This window comes from Gallus gallus, chromosome 14 (genome assembly GCF_016699485.2).
Source record: "Gallus gallus isolate bGalGal1 chromosome 14, bGalGal1.mat.broiler.GRCg7b, whole genome shotgun sequence".
NCBI lineage: Eukaryota > Metazoa > Chordata > Aves > Galliformes > Phasianidae > Gallus > Gallus gallus.
This window is the reverse complement of record NC_052545.1, coordinates 13503459-13527961: the sequence shown is the minus strand read 5'-3', so window position 1 is coordinate 13527961 and position 24503 is coordinate 13503459. Positions and strand designations below refer to the sequence as shown.

Sequence of the window (24503 nt, the reverse complement as noted above, 5' to 3'; positions counted from 1 at the left end):
AGTACTGCACTGGGCACACAGGGAAGCATGGAGTGCTGCAGAACCCAGGGGTCACACAGCTGTAGGATGCCACAAGTTGGGAGGGACCCCCAAGGATCACCGAGTCCAACCCCCAGCCTCTGTAACCAAAGCAGCCAGGATCACACTGCCTGCCTGCAGCAAGCCCTGGTGCTGCAGCACTACCTGGTCCAAGTCATAAGAGCAGGAATCCACCCGCTGCCGGAGGACGTTCCACTTCTTCCCACGGAACAAGCGCCAGAGAGATGACAGGCCATAGATCTTCAGGCAGTAGAGCCTGAGCAAAGAGAAGATGCCACACATCAGAGCTGTGAGCTCCTCAGCCTCAACGCAAAGCGGCTGTCATCATTACACCCCGTGCCCACCTGATGTCACAGAACTCGGGGCAGCAAAATTAGCCAACCACACTGGGACTGGCCCCTGGTAAGCAAGGAAGGCTGCTGCAGGCAGTTCTGGACCACTGTGGGGCAACCACTGCGCCATGCCCCATAGCTACGGCCAGGCTGATTCCCTGCTCCTGGTGATGAAGAGGTTGGCATACCCAAGGTGCCACGTGCTGCTGGAGGGTGGCCTCTGAGCAGCCACTGCTACCACCCTCCCTGCAGCAGGAGCAGCAAGCTTATCCCCCCCAGCCCACCTCTGTCTCCCCAGATCTCCCCTTTCCCCCTTACTCCACACCTTTCCATGGCAGGAGCATCTAAGGCCTTATTGCTTGCACTTGAGTCAGCACAATTTAATTTTGCCTCTGCGGCACAGAGGCGAGGGGGAGGAATGGAGCACTGCCCCTTCATCCACAAGAGTGGGAAAAGATCAACTAAATGGCTGCTGGCACCTCTACTGAATCCTTTCCCATGGCTTTTGTAACTTGGTGCTATGACACTTGGAGCTACCCAAGGAAATGGCAATGGTGAGAGGCTTGAGGTGATGAGAGGTGGGAAGTAGAGACACTTACAGAACAACACAAAGGAAGAAAGAGCCCCTGGAAGGGAAAAGAGGCACAAGGAGCTTTGGAGAGCAGTGCTCAACATACAGGAATGTAAGGAAGGGGGACTGACCCAACCTATGGGGCAGAACAGAGCTTGGGAGAGCCTGACCTACAGCAGCCAGACTGGTTAACCAGCCTACACAAAGCACCAAGGCTGCTCAGGCTTCAAGGCAGCGTTGTGAAAGCAGTGGCAAGGAGTCTTATCCCAGAGAAGAATCTGGTCTGGGGAACACCAGCTGCTTCAAGGATGAGGCAGGTGCCCCAGATTGCACAGCTCAGCGCACTCATCTCCAGGACAGAGGGTGCCCAGCAGGCTCCTCCAGCTTGCTGCTGCACACCATCCATGGCTATGATGAAGGTGCCTCTCACCTGCATACCCTGCCTTGACACCATCGGTGTGGGCCTGATGGAGCACCTGCCCCACCTTTGCTGCTGCCTGTGCACACATGCCAGCTCCTGTTTCACTGGAAAGCCTGCTGTGGGTGGGTGCTCAGACTTCACCAGCACCCAAGCTAGCAATTTGTTCCTCCAGCTGCACCAACGCAAGGTGTTGTGGTGATTGTGCTGATGTGGGTGAGTGGTACACCCTCCTGACTCTCCATGGGGGCAGCTGACACAGCAGGGACAGTTTGGTGCCAGCAGTAAGATAACATATAGCTGTTCCATACTTCTAACACAGCTCAGGTTGGCAGACTGGCTCCCTGCAGTTCACAACAGGAGAGCAATCAGCAGAGAAAATGCTTTTCCTGTTTCCACTCACAAGCAGAAGGGACCAAAGCCTCTCCTCACAGCCCAAAACAGAAATTCCAGAAAACTGGAGGTGTTCATAGAACCATAGCATGGCCTGGGTTGCAAAGGACCACAATGCTCATCCAGCTCCAACCCCCTGCTATGTGCAGGGTCACCAACCAGCAGCCCAGGCTGCCCAGAGCCACATCCAGCCTGGCCTTGAATGCCTGCAGGGATGGGGCATCCACAGCCTCCTTGGGCAACCTGTTCAGTGCATCACCACCCTCTGGGTGAAAAACTTCCTCCTAAAGGGAGGAATTCCTTTCTTCTCCTGTTGGGAAGAACCTCTGTGTTACCAACAGTGCTGATTTCAGGAGCAAGTCCTATGCTCACAACAGAACCAACTCATAAATTGTATCTCAACATAACCATTCCCTAAGCTATCTGTAACTGAAGTTCCACCATTTCTTCTGTTGTTTGCAACACGAAGCCCTCTGCTCACAGCCTGCAGAGGATCAAAGGCAGTTCTACACTCTAACAGCCAAAGGTTCCCCTACTCATTACTTTGTCTCTTGTCTCCTTGGCAAAAGCAGCTGCTCTGCAGTGGTCTGCGTGATGCTTTGCTGCAGCACTTGTTAACGGAGGGCAGGAACAAAGCATGTCAGCAGGCACAGTAATTCCAATGTGCCCAGCACAAGGCATGCCTCAAAGTCCTCTGCACTCCCCCATGCTCCCCCTGAGCCTCTGTCCCGCTTTCAAGCAATAGGGCCCTCAGTAGATCCAGAAAACGCCACCAGGATGGTGGCATAGCCATGTTGTACCCCCAGAGCTGCCACCCATGATGCAGACTGGAATCCCTGAAGCCACGTAGAGGCAGGGACTTGTGGGCCTCTCCAGAAGAACAAGGGTTCCTCTCTCCTCCTCCTCTCCTCTACTCTCCTGAACTGAGCAGGGTGCCACTGCAAAGTACCATGAGAGGTTAGGGTGAACTTGCCCTCCACCTATCACATAGTTTTATTTTCCAGGTCACTACCACAAGTCATTATTTAAAAATACAAAAGAATCAAAAGGTAGATCGTTTGCACTGCTGTGACTATCATTTCTACGTGCATTAAAAATGCAATAAATTAACTGCTGCCTTAAAGCGTAAATTCAAGAGCACTACACTAGGATTGGATGCACCCAGTAAGACACCTGGGCCTGGGATCAGAATGTTAATTGGCTCATAGATTCCCATATAGTTTTGTGTGTAAGTTTTGTGGATTCTCTGGTGAGGAATCAAGCCACAGCAGCCCCATGTATCCGCAGTACCTGCTGTTTGCATTCTGTATATCGAGGGTCCATCTTGTAGTTGATTTGTATTGACTCCATCTTGGAGTCAAGGAAAGAAGCTTTGACTCTGTCAGACATCAAGAGCAGACAGCCATGAGGTGCAGTGCTCCACAAAGTAAAGATTGGCCCTGAGTGTTCATCAGACATTATCTACAAACACACCCCCAAGACATGACCAAGAGAGATGAACTCACCTCGCTCCATAGACATAGAAGCAGTAGATGTGGAAGGTCAGAAGGGCAATGATGTCAGAGAGGATGCAGAGGGCCACGGTCAGACCCAGGCAAGCTGACAGACCAACATACCAGAGGATCATCTCGATGAATGGGGACATCAGGTGAATGTAGCCTAGTGAACATTGCAGTGTCAGGAATTCACTGAGACATCTTCCCTGCTCACACTCTCAAAGGACTCATTTTCTCTCTGTCCCATTTCTCCCCTCTGTTCAAAATTGCACCAAACCACAGGAAAATTCCTTTGGATGGCCATCTTCTGCTTAGGAGGGCCAGCAAAAGCTCTTTCCCCCTGGGTTTACGTCCAATAGCAGCTATGTGAGGACAGGGAGGACATGCTCAGCTTCAACAGAGCAGTCACCTTGCTCCATACAGGATTTACTTCTTTAGATTTGCATTCGGTTCTCTATTATATTTTTAACCACACACGTCAAGCATTACTGAAGCCATCTCCCTTTTCTTCCTATTCCCACAAAAGCCATGACAAATGAATTCTGCAAAATAAAAGTCTGGAGACACACACAGTGCCTTTCATCACAGATGTGGCGCAAAGTAAATATAATATCTAAGGGGTTGGTTCCCATCATAACTATCCTCCTTCATCAAGACATTTGTCAAGGGTAACTGGGGTGTGTTACTTCAAGGAAGGAACACATACAGAAAAGCTCTAGAAACTGTGTACTGAGTCAGTGGTAGGGCAGGGTTTGCATCCAGAGAGCACAATTCTCCTTCCTATCAAATGCCACTTAGAGGGCAGAGCTGGCGTAAGACTTAAAACCTTCTCTTGGCCACTCACTGCTAATGGCACCAAGTAAGTGAGGTCCGCTGTGACTTGCACTTCTTGCAAAACATCAGGACAAGCACTTTATTTCATATGCATGACTTCCTTGTGTGGGAATCCAGCTCTGGCTTGAGTTCCCACAGCAGGAAGACTCACAGACAAGTTTGTACTTGCAGTAGTGCATTTTGATTCATTATTCACCTCTAGGCAAACATTAAGCACTTAGGAGGGAAGAGATGAAAAGGGAGGCTGAAACGTTAAACAATTGCACTTACTAATCCAGAGATGGATGTGGTAAAGGAAGAAACGACCCAGCACCTGATCCAAAGCTCGGTTCATTTTCAGTCCAGCTGGTGCTCCCATCAGCCACTGGAGCAGGTCCTGCAGCTCTTCAGCTACATGCTGCAAACATAGAAACAAGCATGGAAACAACCTGAGATAAAAGATGTCCATCACACCAAACAGGTCCCGTGTATGGAACATGATGCCCCTCACCAAGTATTCTCACCACATCCTCCAAAGCAGTAGGGAAAAAAGTCCAAATGGCTGCTCTGTAGACAACGAGTTACGTTAGAAATGCATCTTTATGAGCAAATGACTTTTTACTGAACCTAAACATAACAGCAGAGAGGAAGCTGGACTGCTTAAATGGTTCCAGTGCTGGCAATGTGAACTTGCGTCTGCTCATGGCCATGGCTAGAAGACTCACAGTGGGGTTTCGTGGTGTAATGAGTGCTCTCGAAATCCATGGCCAATGCTGGAGCACAAACCAACCTCATTCAGCAGACAACTGAAAAGTGAGAACTGAGGGAGTAATCTAACCATGGGGACAGCAGCCAGGACTTGTAAAGGGGCAGCATGGAGTGTGCTCATGGACAAAACAGGCCATTTTTCAATGAAATAACCTGTGTGTGTTCACAGCAGAACAGAAAACACAATTACATAAACATGCTTCAGTGTAAACAAATTTCCTTCCTACTCTGTGGGGCATTAGGCAAGATGAAACATGGTGTGTAGCACCGGTGTTGCCTACCACTATCTTGTCTGTCTTGCACGCTTCATGGAGAGATACCTATGGCATCCTAGGAAAAAAAGAAGCCCTCAGTCATTGAGAACAAAGCTGATGGAGTTCATTCCCACATCGCTGAAGGCTTTGACTTGCTATTTCTGGTGATTTAATACCTGTTTATGAGGGTGGATAGTGATAGGACAAGGGGGAATGGTCTTGAACTGAGACAGGGGAGGTTTAGGTTGGATATTAGGAGGAAGTTTTCCACCAGAGGGTGGTGACGCACTGAACAGGTTGCCCAAGGAGGCTGTGGATGCCCCATCCCTGCAGGCATTCAAGGCCAGGTTGGATGTGGCTCTGGGCAGCCTGGTCTGCTGGATGGTGACCCTCCACATGGCAGGGGGTTGGAACTGGATGAGCATTGTGGTCCTTTTCAACCCAGGCATCCTACGATTCTATGATTCTATGACCAAATTATTGATGGACTTTCTCCCTGCCCTATGCTACTTTGCCTGCAGTAGGCAGGGCAGAAGATGCTGTGCCTTCCCAGCAGTGTGTGCCTGAGTAACCTACCTATGCTGAAATAAATGGTGAAGTTCATTTAGCAGGCTGTGAATTGAAGCAGTCGAGAACAGTAACCTCCAGCAAGCAGATGGGAACACACCTGGAAGAAGGGACCTTGTACACTGCTCCATAGAGACTGTGAATGAAAGTCCACCTCTGAAAATCCCAAATATAGCCAAGGCCATATGAGCCGCAGTGCAAATTGTGCACATGCAGCAGAATCAAGACCTGAAGCTGACATGCTGCAGCCCACCTTCCCCACCATTTGTAGGGGAAATGTTTTCCAAGGTCCTATTCCATTTTATCAACCAACCGGCTCACTGCAAAATGGGTTTGTGTGCATTTACTCTTAGCGTAATGGTAAAATTCAGAGCTCTACCTTCAATCTATCCCCAGTTGCCCTTACTAGCAGGACTGCCTATTTATTTCACTCATTTTCCCTTTGTCTCAACATCTCGCTGCGAGTCAGAACTGATTTGAACCCACAGATCTTACCTCCACGCAGAGCACTGTTAGCTACTTTATAAATAGACTGGCTTTAATATTTAAAGTGTTGGATTTGTAACTTAGAAAAAGCATTTGAGGATTTTAATGAAATATTTAAATGCTTGAAAGCAGTCCTTCAGCAGCAGGGCTGTTTTCCAGCACTGGATGCTTCTGGAGGTTTCCAGTTCCAGAGGTGCCACTGAATTCTGACAGTGGCACGTAGCTCAGGGAAGGTGCCCAAGCTTCCTGCTGTTTAGCTGGGCAGAGCATCTCCAAACACAGTCCTAAAGCATAACCTTGCAAGCTGTTTTGCAGCCAGATATTTTAGGACTGATCAATAGCAAGCAGAACAAGAAAAGGTGACTGGGAGTCTAATCCTCTCGCTGCAGTCATGCATTCTGAATGTGACCAGTATTAATTAATGAGAAACAGTGAACTACACAGAAGCGGTTTCATACAGGAGGGTAAGGACATCACCAAAGCAGAGACTCCAGCTAACAGGTGGCTGCGGAAATATTTCCTTTACAGCCACGCTTTTCTTGCTTGCCTCCGCATGCAGTGTCTGATGGCAATGTGACATTGATGGAGAAAGACACACAGCCCACTGGAGAGGGGCACTGTGGGCACTGGGAAGTGCAGCATAAGCTTCCTGAGTGGAGCATCTAGTGCAAGGCAGAGCAAGCTGAGCCAAGGCACTCCCCACAGGGCACCTACCTGTGATTTTACCAATTAACATCTAAGAATATTTTCCAGGCTGCATCCTCTCTGCTGGCTTTGTTTATGGATTACAGAACAGAACTGAACAGGAACTCACATCCAATTATCTCTAAGCCCCAGCAACACTTTTGGAGGCGAGATCTACGATAAATATTTACATGTTTCAAGGAGATTACAGCTTAAGGAAAAGAGAAAACAGTCAGGATGCAAGAAGTGAAGGAGCAGAAAAAGAAAGAGGGTTTGTAAGCAGTTCTTCAATTGAAACCAGAGAAATGGAGCTCTTTGAATTGGGTGTTTTTGTGGAAGGCAAAGACAGGGACTGCTGTTGGGAAGCCTGGTGGGAGCGAGAGGAAGGAGGAGTTGTGAGGGCACCCACAGAGAGAAGAGCATTCGCATTTTCCATGCTTGGTTTTGAAAGCCTGCTCCAAAATCAGCCCTTTCTATTGCATGCAGCTACTCCCCGGTTACTCCCTAGGTGTCTGAATCACATCTGCTTCAGTTACCAACAAAAGCAACTTGTTATTACAGTCAGCACAGCACAGCTCATCAAGCTGTGAAAAGTGGGAGCTGCAGTCAATTGCCAGCAAAGTGCTGATTTGGGAACCATTGTATCAGGGGCTGATGACTGATGGCTAAGGAACATGGCTCGATCCTCACGTCAGCAGGCTGGGATTGTGAGCCTGGCAGCTGTTGAGAGTCAAAACAACCGACCTGCATCTGTTTCTTCCCACTGAGATGGCTACTAGGAAAAAAAAAAGTGCACTGTTTCCAACCCCCAGATAGCTAAAGGTTAATCAGTATTAATAGCAACGAAGCCAATAAGGTTTCACATTAGATTTTGCCAAGACTAAAATCAGTCAAATCCATAAGGTTAAAAAAAACGTTGTACCATATTATGACAAGATTATTAATATCTATCTATCCCATGTTCTGTTTACAAACGTATACAGAGGTACAAGAAGGTCAATATCATCACCAGATCTGGGGCTCACTAAAAGCAGAACAGCAAAGAGCATCAGGGAAGGAGAAAGGAAAAGTAACTCATTCTGCACATGGGAAAGTTAGCACTGCTGAACTTGGCAACACAGAAGCACTTGAGAAAGCTCAAGTGATGGGAATAATGTGTACCAGATGGACACTCAGCAGCAAAATGGAAACCTACTGTTGGATGGCTAAGGGGAGATTTTGCTGTCATACTGGAAAAGAAGCGGTGCTGGCTTGCATACCACATGCTGAAGTCATTGGTATATTTTGGGATTGCTCAGAACTGCATTTTTTAAGGCCTGCACATAATGCACATAAATCAATGCCCACCAAAGGCAGTAAAAGGACTCCAAATGATTTTATGTCCACAATCTAATACGCTTGGAAAGAGAAAGGCTGGAAAGTAAGAGGAGTTGAGTGGCCTGAAATGATAAGCTTGGTGATGGAGCAGAGAAAAAGGGCATAAACTGACTGCCAGGCCGCCCATACAAGAGGGAGTGAACACTCCCAGGCAAATAAGTAAACAGCTCCTGGTGATACTGAGGTAATGAGGTCTACACATGTGAAAGGCTTGATGAAAATAAGTGACATTATGATATGTATGCGGAGTGACAGATGAGCTAAACTTCTAAAAGAGGAATGAATGAGCAACTCTCACAAGCAAGCCTGTCCAGGCCAGGTGCTGGGATCAGATACACCTTGAGCACGGAGAGCGCCCATCTGCCAAAGACACTGGGCAGATGGAACCCCTCCTGGAGCCACCTGTGCAAACAGGAATGCTGCCAAGAGCCACTTCCTTGCAGACTTGTTGAGAAATCAGATTTCTGAGAGCTGGACACTTATAGGAATCCCACAGGGAGAGCTTTAGAGAACTTCAGCTTTTTCAGCTGAAATATCTGTAAGGGCAAAGATTTAGGAATAAGATGTAAAGAAGATCTTTGGTTTAGAGCTCGAGTAGTTCAGGAGCACATCTGTTGCAGGAGAAATGTCCTTCTTACCCCATCACTGCTGCTGAATGGAGTCTGCATCAATCCCTAAAACGTGCAATCTTCTAAAGTGTGACTACAACAAATAGCAGGAATAGCAGTAACATGACCCACAGCTATGCTGGGTCTCCAGACACACTCCACACACACTTTCCGAAAGCACAGTGTGCATGAGAATGATCAGAGACATATGGCTTGTGACAACAAAAGTGTTAGACATGGACCAAACAGATCACTGCCGAGGGAACTCTGATCTCCCCACAAGAAAGACAGGACGAGTAGAGAAAAATAAACTGCTTATGGAATCCTCTAATCAGACTAAAATTCCTCCCTGGAATTTCTCCCTTTGCTGGAGAAAGAGCAAAGATGATGACCTCCAGCTGCCAGAAAGAAACCAATGGAAAGATCCACATTCTCTCCCAGAAGTGGAAGAAAAGTGGGTAGAGAAAGTATTAAGCTGTGCAGCTCCATGGCAGTGCTTGACCCTGGTTACACATGTATTCCCAAGATACAGAAGCTCTAAAATCAGAGCTAACTTTAGATTAATAGTCTGGCCTCCAGGCTCTGAAGTGCATTATCTGTTCCTTACTGCCACTAAACAGATATATTGGAGTGATGCACTTAAAGCAAGCCACCAGAAAAGCAGGACAGTATGAGTCATGCTTCTTCTTTGTGAATTTATGCTGATGCTGAGGGATCTCAGTGGGCAAGAAGAGTTATGTCTGAGAAGAGCACAGGACACAGCAGGTTTTTCTGGTTTACCATCTGCACGCCAGAATCCTTAGGATTTCAGGTGTTTGCATCCTGTCTAGCTAATGCCTTTGGATTCCCCTATGAATTTTCTCTTCACAGCCACAGTTGCATGCTTATCAAGTTTGACTCTTCAGTAGTTTATCAGACTCAACGCAGGTTACAGCTGGCTTTTACCAAATGTCCCAGAAAGCAACAGCTTGAGGAGACTTCTGTGAACTTGATAACCACTCCAACTTGCAGCTGCAGAGCTCTGCCCAAGCCATAATTGTTACTTTGGGAACTAGAACAGTCCTCCAGTAAGCATCTAATTACTATTCACTGCACACTCAAAGCAGAGCTATGTTCCTTTTGAGCAGCCCCAGCAGGCTTGATTTGAAGATTTCACTGCTCCTGAGGAGACCCCATTTGCACGACTTCAGACCTGACCCTCTCTGAAATCCTTGTGTGTAAGGCAGTGCCTCCCTACAACAACCTGGCATCAAGAGCTGGTCAGGGCCCAGAGAAGGTGAGAGAGGAACGGCTCCGGCCATACTTACATCAGCCACGGGGATGAGAGTGTCAGCAAGGTGACCGATCTGGTTCTTTCTGTACAGCCAGGACATCAGCAGTATCCCCAGAGCCACATCAATCAGCAAAGAGACAAAGATGTTGGCTTTCCTGCATGCAGGATAAAAAGAAACGACGTTAGAGCAAAAGGAAGGACAGCACCTAATAGTGCCCTTCTTGTCCCAGGGACACTAGGATAACTTAGGAAAGAAACATGGTAGAGACATCTTTCGACTTCCACTGACCTGCTGCTACTGCTGTGGCTGAACACCAAGCCCCTCTGAGCCTGCCACACCATGAAACCTCTTTAAGGGAAGTGAATAGCAGGGTGGAAGCTACAAAAAGGAATGTTGGACAAGGTGTATATGTACACTCAGTGCGAATTCAACAGTCCCAAGTGCACCAGCACTTGGAGGATCCCCATGGAGATCAGATGGCTTTCCAAAAGGTGTAGTTCAGTTGCAGTCAATGCAATCAGTTGCATCCCTGGGTATGTAAGCAACTCCAGCAGGGCTGCAGAACTGCCTTTCACTGCTAGCAGGTCTGAAGGGAATTCTATTATGTGAGTTCTTCAGGTTAAACAACCGCAATTACATCTGGCCTTCAAATCTGCTAATCAAAGTGTTCTCTGGAAGTCTATTTGTCCAGGATCAGAGAACCACACAGAACCAGAGTCGCTGTGTAACTGCCATAGTGCATTCAGTATCTGTGTCAGATCCCCACCTCTCCTGTTCCACTCACTGTGCTCCACGTTTGCTTTTTCTGTTACACTGACATCCTCACTGCTTTTGGAGCCTCTGATCTTCAGTTACTGCATGAAAGGAGCAGGCAAAAGAGGGCAGCAACCAAACCTTTCTGCTCTTTTGGAAAGTGCTGCTGAATACCGATGGTAGCTTTTGGTTAACCTTGGCAGCACACGTGCAAGCAATGAGCTTGTGGAAGTACTGACAGCAAGGCACTATCCACAAGGGTGCAGTACAGGCTTTCTGTGGGTAAGATCCCAGCCGTCCTTCCTAGCATAGGGGAAAAAGCATACACCTGGCAAAAGACATAAGCAGGATAAAAGAGTGCACAAGGAAGATGCCTGCAAAGTACCAGGGGGGAGAGCAAGCAAGGTAGCATGACATGGCACAGCGAGGACCCTGCAGCACTGTTCTGTCAGCCAGGGAAGTCTCAGAGCCCTGTGGCAGGCACAGGATCCATGGTTTGGGTTCTCCAAAGGAGACAGGGCCATATGTGCCAGTGTGTGCACTCCATACCTCATTAGCTGGGTCTGGTTTTGAGCCTTCTTGCTGCTGCTGATGACCTGGAGGTGCTGCAGGCGATGGCCCAGCTGCTCACAGGTTGAGAGTTTGCTCCACAAGAAAGACAAAGGCCAAAACTTCAGCACCCTGCAGAAACACAACAGGAACATCCCCTTTGGCTGCTGCCTGCGTACTATTTGTACAAACTCCATGCAAAACATTTAGTGTAAAGTGAAGGTTATGTAACCAGAAACGGCACTGACATACTCCATGTCAACATCCACTTCAGGCTCAGAGGGGAGGGAATACTCACGTGTAGTTTTTGACTGAGAAGAAATGTACTAAATGATGCTCAGTTACCTTTGTTACCACACAATGCACAAAAGAAGGACCAACTGTGATTTGCATAGTCCAGAATGGCACGTGGGATACAGGTTTGTCAAGGAGTGCCCAGCAGCCTTGACCACGGCTGCTGTGGGGAATAAACTATGATGCTGACATAATTGGGGTCACTTCTTTCCTGTCCACAAAGGTCATTTCACTCACTAAAGGTCTAGAAATCTATCTCCACTTTTAGTTACCTCTTTCACCCGCTCGCTTTTACTGCGTTGGCACGTTCCTTCAGTTTACATTCCTTCCAAATGCTAAAATGATTCCTGGGATTCTGCTTCCCTTCTGAAATTGTACAGCTGTTGGGACCATTAGTGAGTGAGGCCTGGAGACTTCCATGAACGTGTGCATGCCTCCCCTGGCCCCTATGGGAGGAACTCAGCCTGCAGCATGGCAGCAGAGCCTCCAGGACCAGCCTCTGCCTGCTGGTCCATTTTACACGAATTGCAGCATTAAAACTGGTTCCAAGTCCTGCTTGGTTCTCTATGGTTGCTATCCCCTTCCTCCCCCCACCTTCCCAAGCCCTTTTGACCAGACTTCATGCAAGGTGCTGAAGTCCTCTTCCCCCTCCCCACTCAACTTTCAGACACACTGATTCCGAAACGCACAGAATAGCATAACATGAATCATTCTTTTTAACTTGAGAGTTACTCAGCTCTCCATCTCAGCCTCCCACCTTAGAGACAAATGAATGCACTGTTGTTCAGCTGACTTACCAGGACACTGCAGCTAGAGTGATGGAGAAAAGAGCTCCATATAGGAGAGATGCAGTGTGGGCACCTGTGCTGCCCACCTCAGAGACCTCTGCAGACTCACTGAGGCTGTGGATCCTTCCCTTCCCTTCCCTTCCCTTCCCTTCCCTTCCCTTCCCTTCCCTTCCCTTCCCTTCCCTTCCCTTCCCTTCCCTTCCCTTCCCTTCCCTTCCCTTCCCTTCCCTTCCCTTCCCCTCCCCCCAGTGGCTCCAAGTCCAAACCTCTGCTACAGCACAGAATTGCTCCACTTACACTCTTTCTTTGGCAAGTCAGTATGTACACATTCATTTAAATAAAAATACAAACATGCTGCATAAAGCTTGATATAATAGTTGCAAGATGTGCTATGGAAACTCCCATCTGCAACAGTAATGAGAAAGAAAGCCAAAAATACTTCTTGCGTGGTCTCCTTCCCTATGCATGGCAACTATGCATTGCCATAGATGCTCCCACCTCTTTGTCACACAGTATATGCAATGATTTTTACAAGTGCAAAGGAAAACCAATCATATACATAAAATATGAATGATGTATACTTGCTTTATTTAAACAGCAGGACACTTTTGGGGTACTTCCAAATAGAAGGAAATAAATTAACATAGCCTGCAGGAGTAAATCTTCAGTTTCCAATGTATTTTTTTTCTCCAGGTATCAGATGGAAAGCAGCCTTTGGGGCCCACATCACACACAGACATTACAGCCCCATTCAGCAGACCCCCCTGGCTCTCTTTTTGCTCTTTCCTAGAAACCACAGGAACAAAAAGCCTCCCTTCTGGGCGAGGCATCAGACAGAGGTCCTGGAGTCATTAAGAGCACGGTAAGAGGGCTTTTAGAACAAAGCATAGCATGGAGTTTATTACCCCAATACAAACCATCCTGCTGCTCCAAACAGCTCCCTAAAGCCTGCCCGTGCTGGGGAAATCCTGCACGCTCTGAAGGCTGAGCTGCAATGGGCCCTGCTTAGCACAAGGTGGTGCTGAAGAAATGCCTTCATTTGAGATCAGAGCGTGTTTGGTGAGGTCGGATTGATGTCGGTGCTCAGTTTCTCTGATTTCTAAGGATACCTCCCCACTTCCCCAGCACAAACGTACAGCACAGGGCTCTCCAGCAGCAGCCCCAGGCCTCTGCAGCCTGAGCGGATGTCACTGAACTTCTTCTGCTCCTCAGATCCAACTGTCCCTTAGGATCACAGAGATCTGGGGACAAAAGAAGTACTGCAGTACTTGCAGACAGAGAATGCATCAGAGCAAAGGGAAGGAGACTTCAGAACTGAGAACCCATCACCAAGCTGCCCATGGGAAGGACCTTCCTCTTCCCCAGGCGAACAGCAACCTGTCCACATGGCACCCAAAACATGATATAGCCAGTAGCTCATTTCCTGTAAGTTAAAGCCTGGGTGACACAAAACCCTTCAAGTAAAAGCAGGCACCCAAGAAGCCTCACTGGGGAATGGCTCCATTACCAACCGGTCCCATTTCAGGTCCCTTTCTGCCTCTGCATGTGGTGCTCGGAGAGGTGTGGGCAGCAAGGCCTCCTCACCTTCCTCCCCCAGGAAGATCCAATCCCCCACAAAAACCAAGGGAACCATCCAAAGCAGCTATCCTGGAGCAAGTGGTGTTAGCTGGTAGGATGCTTACACATGCCATCCTTGAACCCCTCTTGCACTGCAGATATTGGCACAATTCAGCTGTATTACACACCAAGTGGTAAATGGAACTAAACTGCACTGACTGACTCAGAAGGTCGAGCAGAATCTCTGTCATAAATGCAGGTGTTAATCCATCTCCTCTAAGAATGATGTTTGAAACCACTGGCAAAATAAGCAAATATCATGCAGGTGCTACAGGTGAATAAAACCAGAGCAGAAAGAAACCTCCATCTGTGTCCCAAGGTTAAGAACAAATTCAGGCCAGGTCTAAGCACAGTGAGCCATGCATTCTGTATGTGCAGCTGGCTGCTAGCAAAGCGGCTGCTTGGGCTTCACACATCCACAGTGGGCTTAGTAAAAGCTGAAATTAGAATAGCTGCTGATAAACAGGCTATGGCTTCCTGTGTCCAGCCTGCCAGGCTGCAAGGAACGGGCTCAAACTCCCAAGTGATGCTTGGGCTACGGCCTTTTGGAGACCCGTGAGGCTTGGGCTTAAGCTGACCATAAGTCTGAACCCCAATGGGCCTGGATGGAAAAGGATCACCCGCTTGTTAGTCATTGAACACAGCCCACACACAGCCAAAAAAAAAGGACCTTCAGAGCTGACTTCAACCTTCTATCCAATCACAAAGCTCTGCCTTCACTTCCACTTCCAGCCTAGTGCACGGTCCATGTCTGCACAGCCACCCCAGTAGGCACTGGTGGTTCCTGATTACAACAGGTTTTATTCTGACCCTAAGTCTCTTCCAGCAGGGTAGTCCAAAAATGGACAGTTTTCCCTTCATGTACCAATGCACATAACCCAACTGCTCAGCAAATGTCTGCATATGAAGAGCTGCGCTGTCATTTTTCATGACAGCATCATACAATTAGAAACCTGTTAAAAGAGTCTGCTCCCCATACCCTCAGGCTGCACTTGAGAAGATTTAACCATGACTACAGCAGTAGCTGTTATCCAAATCTGATCAATCAAAGTGTCCCTTTGCAGCTTGGAAGCTGATCTCCAGCACCCACTCTGGCATGCTGGCACTCACCAGGCTGGCTGCTGGCCGACCAGCCGTGTTATTCAGCATTGCATGCATTGGATGCAGAAGCTCCTACCCTTCAAATCTGCTCAGAATTCCTCTTTAGAGCACGTACTTGCCACGCATTACATTTCAAACATCCTACTCAGTTTCGCTGTTGTCACAAATGGATCTCACCAAGGCTTCACACAGACCAGCACTGCCTGCAAACTGCTACGAGGTCCAAGAAGTGATGGGTTCAGACATACTATTAAATGATGTATTTAGCCAGTGAGGTTTCCACAGCAAACAGGGACTGAAGAGTCTCAGCTATCAAACCATTAAGGAAACCCTCACATTGGTCTGCCAGCCACGTAAGAGCTGGAAAACCATTTCAGCCATTATGAAACTGAAGCAGGGTCAAGCTACCCCTGCTGCATGTGGGCAACAGCTCAGTGCCTCCCCAGAAAACCTCCCCACACCTCCAAGGGTCTAAGGGTTTCTGCCTTGTGCTTTCAGCAGAGCTCCCCACACTTTCAGAGCAGCTCTGCAGCAGCCTGTTTCCGACAGCAGGTTTATCCAGGGGATCCTCAGCCTTCTGTTGCCCACAGAACCTGACATGCCACTGGTTGGCACGGGGTCTGCAGATGTGCTGGGACTGCCCATGATGTCCATCAGTCTGACCCACAGCCTGCTATGGTTAGAGGGCATGAGAGGAGCTGGCATCACCTGTCACCAGGAGCCCATCCTTTTGCACTCTGATGATCTGATAGATCAGAAAAGTATGCCTCTTGGCTGTCTCCAAGGTACCTGAAACCAGAAGCAGTACCAGGTGATGCAATGTGACTGGTAGTGACTGAAACAAAAGAGTTTTAGCAGGAACCTCATGATGCTCTGCGATGCCTACACACAAATTAATCTCCCCACCAAATGCAAGCAGGCCGATGCCGCAGCACTCACCTGCTGTTGCAGACCCCAGAGACAAGGGAAAGCAGGAACGTCAGCAGCATGCAGGCAGGCACCGAGGCCTGCTTCATCAGCTCCACAATGATGCTTGCTTCAATGCCATCCGACTGCCAGTGGGTCATCTTAATGGGCCCATCGTCGTATCTGTCTGTCATGAAGAGCACCTTGCTGCTTGCAACTGTGTTAAAGATGGCAGAGAGCTTGGAGGCATCCTCTGCCCCGAGGTCAGCTGTGTCCGAGGGGGGGTGCAGATGGGAAAGCATGACTTTACGCTGGTCATAATACACTAAGATGATTTCTTCCTCTCTGTGGTTGTCAGGCTGTTTCTGAAGGGTAGAACAGTTCCAGAATTTGCTGTCTCCCTCTTTGCTTATCTGAATCCACGGCTCATGAGAGAATATCGTCCCAAGGTCCTCCAAGAACTCACTCAAACTCTCTTCTTTCTCCTGTTTGCTGTTGTTCCATGAGCCGAGCACAGAAACGCTGACCTTGGTCACCTGCTGGACTTCCCTGAGATACTGCTTCACCTGAACAGGAATGAAGGGGAAATGGACCACGGCGAGGATGACAGCAGAGCTCTGCTCTGGGATCCAGCGGCCGATCAAAATGCCGCTTTCTGCCGAGGAGCAGCACGAAGGAAAGAAGACCTTAAGGACCATGCCAGCAATCCTCGGAGGACGGGACACCTGCCAACAGGCACAGGAACAGAGTTTGGGATGGTCATTAGATGCAAGGAAAACGTGAGCCGGCCAAAGTCACCAGCAAGGAGGTCTCCTCTATCACCCAGGCACCCAGAGCTGAGCTCAGTAACAAACACACCGAGCAGCCGTGGCCACATCACTCACCCCCTCCTCTCACCTAGAAACAAAGACAAGAAGTTTGCTGCAAGCAGACTACAATGACCAACTGATTACAGTTTACCAAGTAGCTTCAGTTCATTACATGTGAGATCCCAAACCAGGAGAGGCACCTCTGCTTTATCAGTGCTCTGTATCCGAAGTGTTTTTTCTTGATGTCATTAAGAAAATATCTCAATGGCATCACAAGACTTTTATTAAAAGGGAGCTTCAGGACAGCTGACAATGTCTCTTTAAGTAAGGTGAAGGTTCCTAACAGAAAGATAATTGCTGTAAGGAGAGCGCTCGCACAGAACAATCGGCATCTGGCACCCGTTGTCCTTTTCTGTCCTTCAGTGCTTTGTTAGAGATGTGAAAACTCCACAGCCCCCCAGGCTGGCTGCTCTGTGAGGGACCCAGTCAGTCGGAAAGAGGAACGCAGTGTATTTATAACACGCACAGAGGATGCACAACGCGCAGGTCCCTGTGCTTTGGTTTCTTTCCTCCCTTTTTAATATAGGACAATTGATGGAGTAAATCTCAGCACCGAGCGATTCGCGGTGGAATAGAGCAGGCAGTGGGGCAGCAGCAAAGGCAAGTGGTTAAGCTGCTCCCAGGCCCACAGCCCTGCAAATATGGCTCACAGAGGAGCACTGAGAAGCCCACCCCAGAGCATCCCCTCCATCAGGGTGCTCAGGGGGGTTCTGCTGCTGAGCACAGCACCTGCAGGCACTGGGGGCTCCAGCCCAGCTTTGGGAGCCCACACTGGGAATGACATCCCCTCCTCCATTACTGAGGATAACCGCAGAGATGCAGAGCCTGCAAGCATCTCGGGAGAACTTGAAATAATCTGTATTTTTTCCAAAGGGCTTCAAGCCTCCAGCAGAAGGGAAAACATACCAAAAGCAGGGTAGAAAACTGGCAGGTGTGACATCCTGAGACTGGAAAGGTGCAGCACAGTGGGCATGGAAAGGGCGAGGGATCTGCAGTCCAACTGAGCAAACAGCATCACCAACCCCTAACGATCGTTAGGAACACCATTGCTAGGAGCCACATACGCTCCCAGATAGAAGGAAATGAACGAGGGACACCCAGCATCCGTGCACAGCTCCCACCTCGCACCAATACCTCTGCAGCCAAACATGGGGCACCTCCTGCTCACACAGTGCATGCACCACCAGCAGACAGCGCCAGGACCGGGGGGGGGGAGGCTTTAAACTAAAGATTTAGGTGAGATGTGAGGAGGAAATCCTGGACTCAGAGGGCGGTGGGGCGCTGCGCTGCTGCCCAGAGCTGTGGGTGCCCATCACTGGAGGTGCCCGTGGCCACAGATGGGCCCTGGGTGGCACAGCTGGGGAGGGCCTTCCCACCAAAGCCATTCTACGCACTCCGGGCTGCACGGCTGCTGGGGGCACAGCTGTGGGTCCGGGCGTGCAGGGGACGAGGCAGCGGTGGAAAGGAGCCCAGGGTAAATCCCAGCCCGGGAACCCCGAGCTCTTTCCGCTGCCGTTAGCGCCGCCAGGCCTGGAAACGCAGCACGGAACGGAAGGCGCCCCCGCCCCGCCCCGCCCGCAGCGCTGCTGTGGCGCCCCCCTGCCCCGCACCGCCCCGCACCGCCCCGCGCCCCTCTCCGGCCCAACGCCGCCTACCGCTCCGCGCCGCCCGCTTCCGGCTGCCGGTCGCTCGGAGACGCCGCCTGCGCACAGCGCTAAGCCCGGCCGGCCCCGCAGCCCGGCGTGCCGCGTTCCGCCCGCTGTGGCGCTCCTTTCGCCCCCCTCCCCAGGCCCCGCTTCCCGCTGGGTTTTCAGGCCCTCACCCCGCAGAGCTGCCCTCCTCCGACCCGAGGCGTCCTCACAGGGCTGCGAGCCGTGCGGTGTAACCCGCGGCTGCCGCCGAGCCTGTGCGATAAGCAGCGCCGGCGCTCGGCCCTGCTATCTCTTGTGGCAGCAGCGCTCAGCTCCAGGGCCTCGCGGTGCCTCGCGGTGCCTGGCAGCCTCTCCCCGCGCTCTGCCCCCGGCTTACCCTCCTGCTGACCAAGCACGAAGGGAAGGGGCACCCACTGGGGCGTGCTTGGGATGAGGCAGCTGCGGGGCACAGATCACAGCACTGAGTGCAGAACGGTGTGCCTGGCACAGCCGGGCTGAGCGCGCTGGCAGCCCGGAGGTGTCAGCTGCGGCCTGGGAGCTGTGAGGCAGCCTGCCCTGCCACGGGATGGAGCAGGAGAGGAAAACAGCCCTCCCTGTGCCACCACACCCTGCCCGCCGCGTGCTGATAGCGACCTGGCTCCAGAACAGTGCAGCCCAAAGGTTGTGTGAGCAATGGGACGTGCAGATAGGAAACGCGCTCCGTGCAGTAGTTGCTGCTTCCCTGTAGAGGTCAGGAATGCGGCATGGAATTTGTTACCTTCCTTTGAACGCTCTCCTGGAGGGTATCTCAAACTCAGCTCTGTCCCGGCCTTACCCCTCTGGCTGTGCTCTGCCTCGGACATCAGGGAGGCAGAAGCGTGGCCACATCAGATGGGTGCGTGTGGAAGAGAAGTAATTATTTCATTGAGAAGACACACGGGAGGATGGCGATCAGTTTCCGAGGCTCCAACGCACCGCCATCCTTACAGAACCACAGAATCTTCCAAGCTGGAGGGGACCCACAAGGACCACGGATACCAACCCATGGCTCCACACAGCACCGCCCAAACCCAAGCCCTGTGTCTGAGGGCGATAGGCCCCTGGGGAGGCCTATCTCAGTCCTTTAGCCCTCTGGTGGACCCAGGAAGCGTGGAGCTGTAGTCCTTGTTTCTGCCGTCTGGAAAAGCTGGATGGCGACAACGTGGTTGAGTGTGGGGACAACGGGAACGCCTTCATTTGCAACCCACCGGCGGACCCAAAGCTCAGCAGGGTTGTGGTGGAGCAGGCCCTGCTCTGAAGGCTGTCACAAGGTGCCCAAGGGCTGGCGGGGCCTCACGTGGTACTTGAAGACTTTCACACAGTTCTCACCTGTGTCTGCCACAAAGAGGTGCCCGAAGGGGGAGCAGGCCACGCCAGCCGGCCTCCGCAGCCCTGTGGACACCAGGCAGATGGGAGCCCCGCTCTGTGGGAACAAATGGACGGTGCGGTGCTGCTCGTCTGCCACCACCACGCTGCCTTCTGCATCCACACACACCCCCGCCGGGTTGCCAAACCGGTGTCCGTATTTGCTGCTGAGGGAGCAAATGGCTTTATGACTGCTTGTGAACACCTTGACGTCTCCGCATTCCTCACTTACCACAAAGCCTCCGTTGGGTGCTGGGCTGACATAACGAGGTCCCTGCAGGTTGGGGACCGAGCAGATGTTCAGTGTCCTGAAGGCATGGTCCAGTGCAAAGCTGCAGACCTGGCCTTGGGCATAGTCTGCTACTAAGATCTTACCCGTGGAGTCCACTCCAACACCTCTGGGGGAGCCAAGCTTCCCGATCTTTATCCATTCCCCTTTGGAGGGGGTGGTGTGAGGATTGAAGACCCACACAGCCCCATTTATCATGTCAGCTACGGCCACCATTCCTGCCCGAGTCACAGTCACATCCTCCGGCAAGAAACTGCCACCTTCCCTCCCCGTTTGCCAGCAGGGCAGGGACCTCAGCACTTGGCCCGTGCTGCTGAGCACATGCACCCAGGGAGCAGCCTCGGCTGTCACATAGATAGAGCCATCCCGGGAGCAATGGATTCCACTTACACACCCATAACGGCTGCCAGTGGGGTTGGGGATCTGCCTGACCAGCTCATCCTGACGATAGTGGAGGAGGTTCTTGATGTCGTCCAGGTCTCTACACAGGGTTTTGGTCTTGTCTGCCAGCTGCTGGACTTGGAGCTCTGTCACCATGCCCATGCCCTGCTGGCTGCTCAGCAGCGGGCTGGCCGTCTGCAGCGTGGTGTTTGACTTCAGCTGGAGGGTGTAGAGGGCTTTCAGAAGCTTCTCCTTCTGCTGGCTCGTCTCCAGAGCGGTGTCCATGTTGAGACTCTCATTCCTGTTTAGAGTGAGTGAGTGGAAGGACTATTACTGACCCCGCCTGGTGCCATCTCTGGGAACAGCTCTGCTCTGAGCTCAGGTGCTTGCTGTCTACACAGGGCCAAGGTGTTGGTGCTAGGCTGGATTCACACCAAAGCAGCAGAGAACAGCTCATGGTCCTGCCCACTAATTACATGCTCAAAATATAAACAGGGACAATGGCACAAAAATCGAAGGGGAGCAAAGCTGGATCTGCAACCAAAACAGCGCATGGGCTTCAATGACAAACTTCTGAGTCACAGATCCGTCCTGAGGGTATATGCAGAAGGGACGGCCCTGTGTGTGAGTGCACTGGGTGTGAACTCCACCTCTCCAGTTCTTGTGAGCAGTGGCTTCTCTCAGGTTCTTCACATTTCTTGACCCTATTTTCTCTAAGCCACATCTCCCCAAGCCATGCTCAGTCCTTGCTAGCGCTGGCTGGGGATAACTTTTCCTCCACTCCCGTGTGGGTCAGATTTCACACCCGGCCAGGGCACGTGTTTGCTAAGGGCAGCCTCTTTCCATCCAAACCAATGTACTCTAGAAACAGCCAATGCCTTGGTAGGAAGAAAAAGAGAGGTGTTGCTCTGATTCAGCCTGCACAAACATTTCAGAAGTGGGTTGCATCTTCTTTCAGATGGGAGAGCCACCACAGCAACCACCAGTTTCTCTTTTGCCCACCCTGTTTTACATCCACAAATATGAAGGAACGGGTCCTGCAAAACCCAGTCTCCTCAGCCCTGCTCTCCAGCAGGCAGGAGCTGCTAAGAGAAATGTGGCCTTGGTGAAGATCCTGGAGAGGCAGAAGTTAACCTTGCTTTAAATGTTCTCATAATAATTATTATAAAGGACACATTCAGCTGTTCTGTTTGTGGGCCACTGTTCCACCTTGATTGCCCTGTGTCCCATGACTGGCTGCTGTTTTACACTGCCTGCAAAAGTAATACTTCCCCAAGCCACTGCTAAAGGGCTGTGCTGGGCTGAGGCAAACTGGGTGCTCACTATCCTTCCTGAATGCAAACACTGCAAATGTCTGAAACATCATTCCCGAATTTTTGCAGAGATACCAAATGCAAGTCCATGAGAGTGGGTGTGAATATGGGGGGAATCCGGTTCCTGTTGGATCTGTGGCTTGAGTACAACTTTCCCACCTTCTTCCCTCAGTGCAGGGGAGCGTGCCTCAGCCCCTGACAGCAGGGAGCTGCGAGGTGGCACCAAGCCCTCCTCCAGCCCTCACACTGCTGCTGCCAGGGCGCATCGGGGTCTTCCTGCAGAACTGAGCAGAGTTCAAATCCAATAAACTGGCTTCCACCGTTGGGAAAAAGTGAGTTACCAGCCAAAGGGCTAACGTGCCAGCCAGCACAAACCCAAAACCACAAGTGCCCACTTCACTGGCCCTGACCCCATCCCCAGCACAGCTCAGTGACTGTGCATGGCCAAGAGCCCAGCTCCTACCTCTCGTCTGGTTGTCCTGGGGCTTCCCGTCCTTCCTGCTGGCTCTGTCCTGCTCCCTGGCCAAGCTCAGGGTGGATGATGACGGTGCTGTGTTGTGTTGTTAGTGACAGATGATTGCCCTTGAGTGTGGGTAAACACAACAGCTTCTTGTGCTGACAACCAGAAGCAGCAAGAGAAAGGCTGGTACACCCAGTTTTTACTCCCTGCTAGTCTCGTGCCCTGAGAAAAGGTGTCTTTCCTCCAGGATCAGTGGAGGAGAGGCCCCAAGGTGCCCAGGTGCAGTGACAATTAGGGGCTTTTATGCAGAGCTTCAGGCAGAGGGAGCAATGTGCTGCACCTGAGTGAAGCATCCTTTGGGAGTGGGGTGGGGGCATTCCTATGCCTCAGATCAGGGCTCACTGTACCTCCCTGGCTCCCTGTGTGCTCCCAGCCTGGGTCATGTGCAGTTGGGTGCCCCCATTTATGGGAGGAGATGGGGATTTTTGCAGTGCCAGGGTCTGAGGTCTACTGGAGAAGCTCTTGGGAAAGAGCCCAGCTCTTGGTTACTGTGTGTCTCAACCATGGCTCCCTGCTGCTGTGCTGAGTTGGAGGTAGCATTGATCAGTTCAAGCAAAGATTGTGAAGTGTAAATGCAGAACCAGTGAGGTCCCACCACAAGGCACTGCTCAGCACTGGCTTTGCATAGTGTGGGGTCCACCCTGGCCAGGGATGAGCTCAAAGCATCCACCTTAAATGTGGCCAAGGTTTTCCTTGGGCTTAATCATGTTTCTACCTGTCCTTTACTCAGATGAGCCAAAGACAATGAAGTTTGGATCAATCTGCCCCCATCTTTCCATCTTTTGGGGTACTTGGAGGCAGTTGGGCCCTGCTGGCTGTGGGGGGGCTGCAGGAATGGGGAGCTGCCTCTGGAGCTCTGGGCTGGGAGCTCCTGATTTAGTGCTTGGGGCACTTCTGGTCCTCTCGGTGCGTCCCTGAAGCTCACAAGGTCTGGAGGGCTGCTTCAGGCCTATTACCAGGCAAAATTACAAAGTAACCTGACATGACAAGCACTGGGGCCACTCCATCCAAGTCCCAGCAGGACATAGGCAGCTTCAAAAACCATCTCCCAGGGCAACAGGGTCTGACCTTTTGTTTCACTGTTGTGTGCTCCATCACCATGATAAACAAACACAGCCTGGCCCTGGGGCTCCTGTTCACCTTTCCAGGACCGTGCCTCTGTCACAACCCGTTTTGAAGCCACCCCTGGACCTCAGGAGACACCTGTGTCATGGTACAGCCCATGCCCACGCCAACGCTGGGAGCTGCAGAGTTCAAAGACGGGGGCATGCTCTGGCTGCCCACACTACAGATGGACCAGGCGAGGAGAGCTTGGGTGCAGTTCAGGTTTTCCCAGAACATGGCACTGGCAGGCATTAGCAGTGACCTTCATCCCTTGGGGCTTTCCCTCCCCTTATCCCAGGGCCATGAGCTCTGGCCTGAGCGCACACAAGGAAAGCTCTGTGCCCAGGGGATGGGGCACAGCACCTGCCTAGCACCATACATGTATGCCAGGTGGCTTATCCCATGAGGTTACTACCTATAGGTAGAGTTGTGAAAAAACAAAGCCAAACTTACCTCGATCATACCTGTGGGGATGGGGAGAGGATCAGGAGGACGTGGATGGCCATGGGATCCATGGAGGGTTTCAGTTGCCTTGGGGAGATTTGGACTGAAGGCTGGGACTGTTCTCAGACAGACACGAAGTAGGGCAGCAGTGTCTCAGACTGCTTTGAGAGCATTGGTTGGGAAATCCTAAAGCTGCCCTATTCCTGGCTTCTATAAAATATGTTCACCCTGTGAGACACCAGAGTCCCCATTGTCAGTCATCTAACCTGTGGAGAAGGTTCTCTGGTGTCTGATAGGGGCTGAGCTCTTTGGGCAAAGCAATAGGAAAGTCCCATTCCTCCTCCTGCACAGTCTTTCCCTCCCACAAGGCTCACCAGAGGATTAGGAAATTAATCCTGTTTGGGACATCTAGCTCTCTGCTGAGTCTGACCAAAAGGGCCAAAGGCAGTGCAGATCGGTG

General features: G+C 51.0%; 2 protein-coding genes across 12 annotated transcripts in view; both read right to left on the bottom strand.

The window, feature by feature from the left end:
- Nucleotides 1–19169, bottom strand: part of PIGQ (phosphatidylinositol glycan anchor biosynthesis class Q) — a 30659-nt gene extending 11490 nt beyond the window's left edge. For 3 of the 11 annotated variants that reach the window (XM_015294732.4, XM_040647749.2, XM_040647752.2), the window contains exons 1-7: nucleotides 18780–18924; nucleotides 16122–16813; nucleotides 11383–11514; nucleotides 10114–10234; nucleotides 4354–4480; nucleotides 3259–3412; nucleotides 184–295 (exon numbers count right to left, since the gene is read on the bottom strand). In XM_015294732.4, coding sequence (XP_015150218.2) covers nucleotides 184–295; nucleotides 3259–3412; nucleotides 4354–4480; nucleotides 10114–10234; nucleotides 11383–11514; nucleotides 16122–16786 — 1311 coding nt within the window. In that variant the 5' untranslated portion in view covers nucleotides 16787–16813; nucleotides 18780–18924. Of the gene's footprint in view, nucleotides 1–183; nucleotides 296–3258; nucleotides 3413–4353; nucleotides 4481–10113; nucleotides 10235–11382; nucleotides 11515–16121; nucleotides 16986–17863; nucleotides 18641–18779; nucleotides 18925–18985 lie in introns of those variants that run through there. The other 8 variants (XM_015294731.4, XM_015294735.4, XM_025155290.3 and 5 more) reach the window with 5 other exon arrangements.
- A 315-nt stretch (nucleotides 19170–19484) lies between these two features.
- On the bottom strand, nucleotides 19485–22511 carry NHLRC4 (NHL repeat containing 4). The gene is made up of 2 exons (XM_015294737.4): nucleotides 22439–22511; nucleotides 19485–20963 (listed from the first exon to the last, which is right to left on the bottom strand). The coding sequence occupies exon 2, from the start codon at nucleotides 20945–20947 to the stop codon at nucleotides 19892–19894; it is 1056 nt and encodes a 351-aa protein (XP_015150223.2). The 5' UTR covers nucleotides 20948–20963; nucleotides 22439–22511; the 3' UTR covers nucleotides 19485–19891.
- Nucleotides 22512–24503: the final 1992 nt, after the last annotated feature.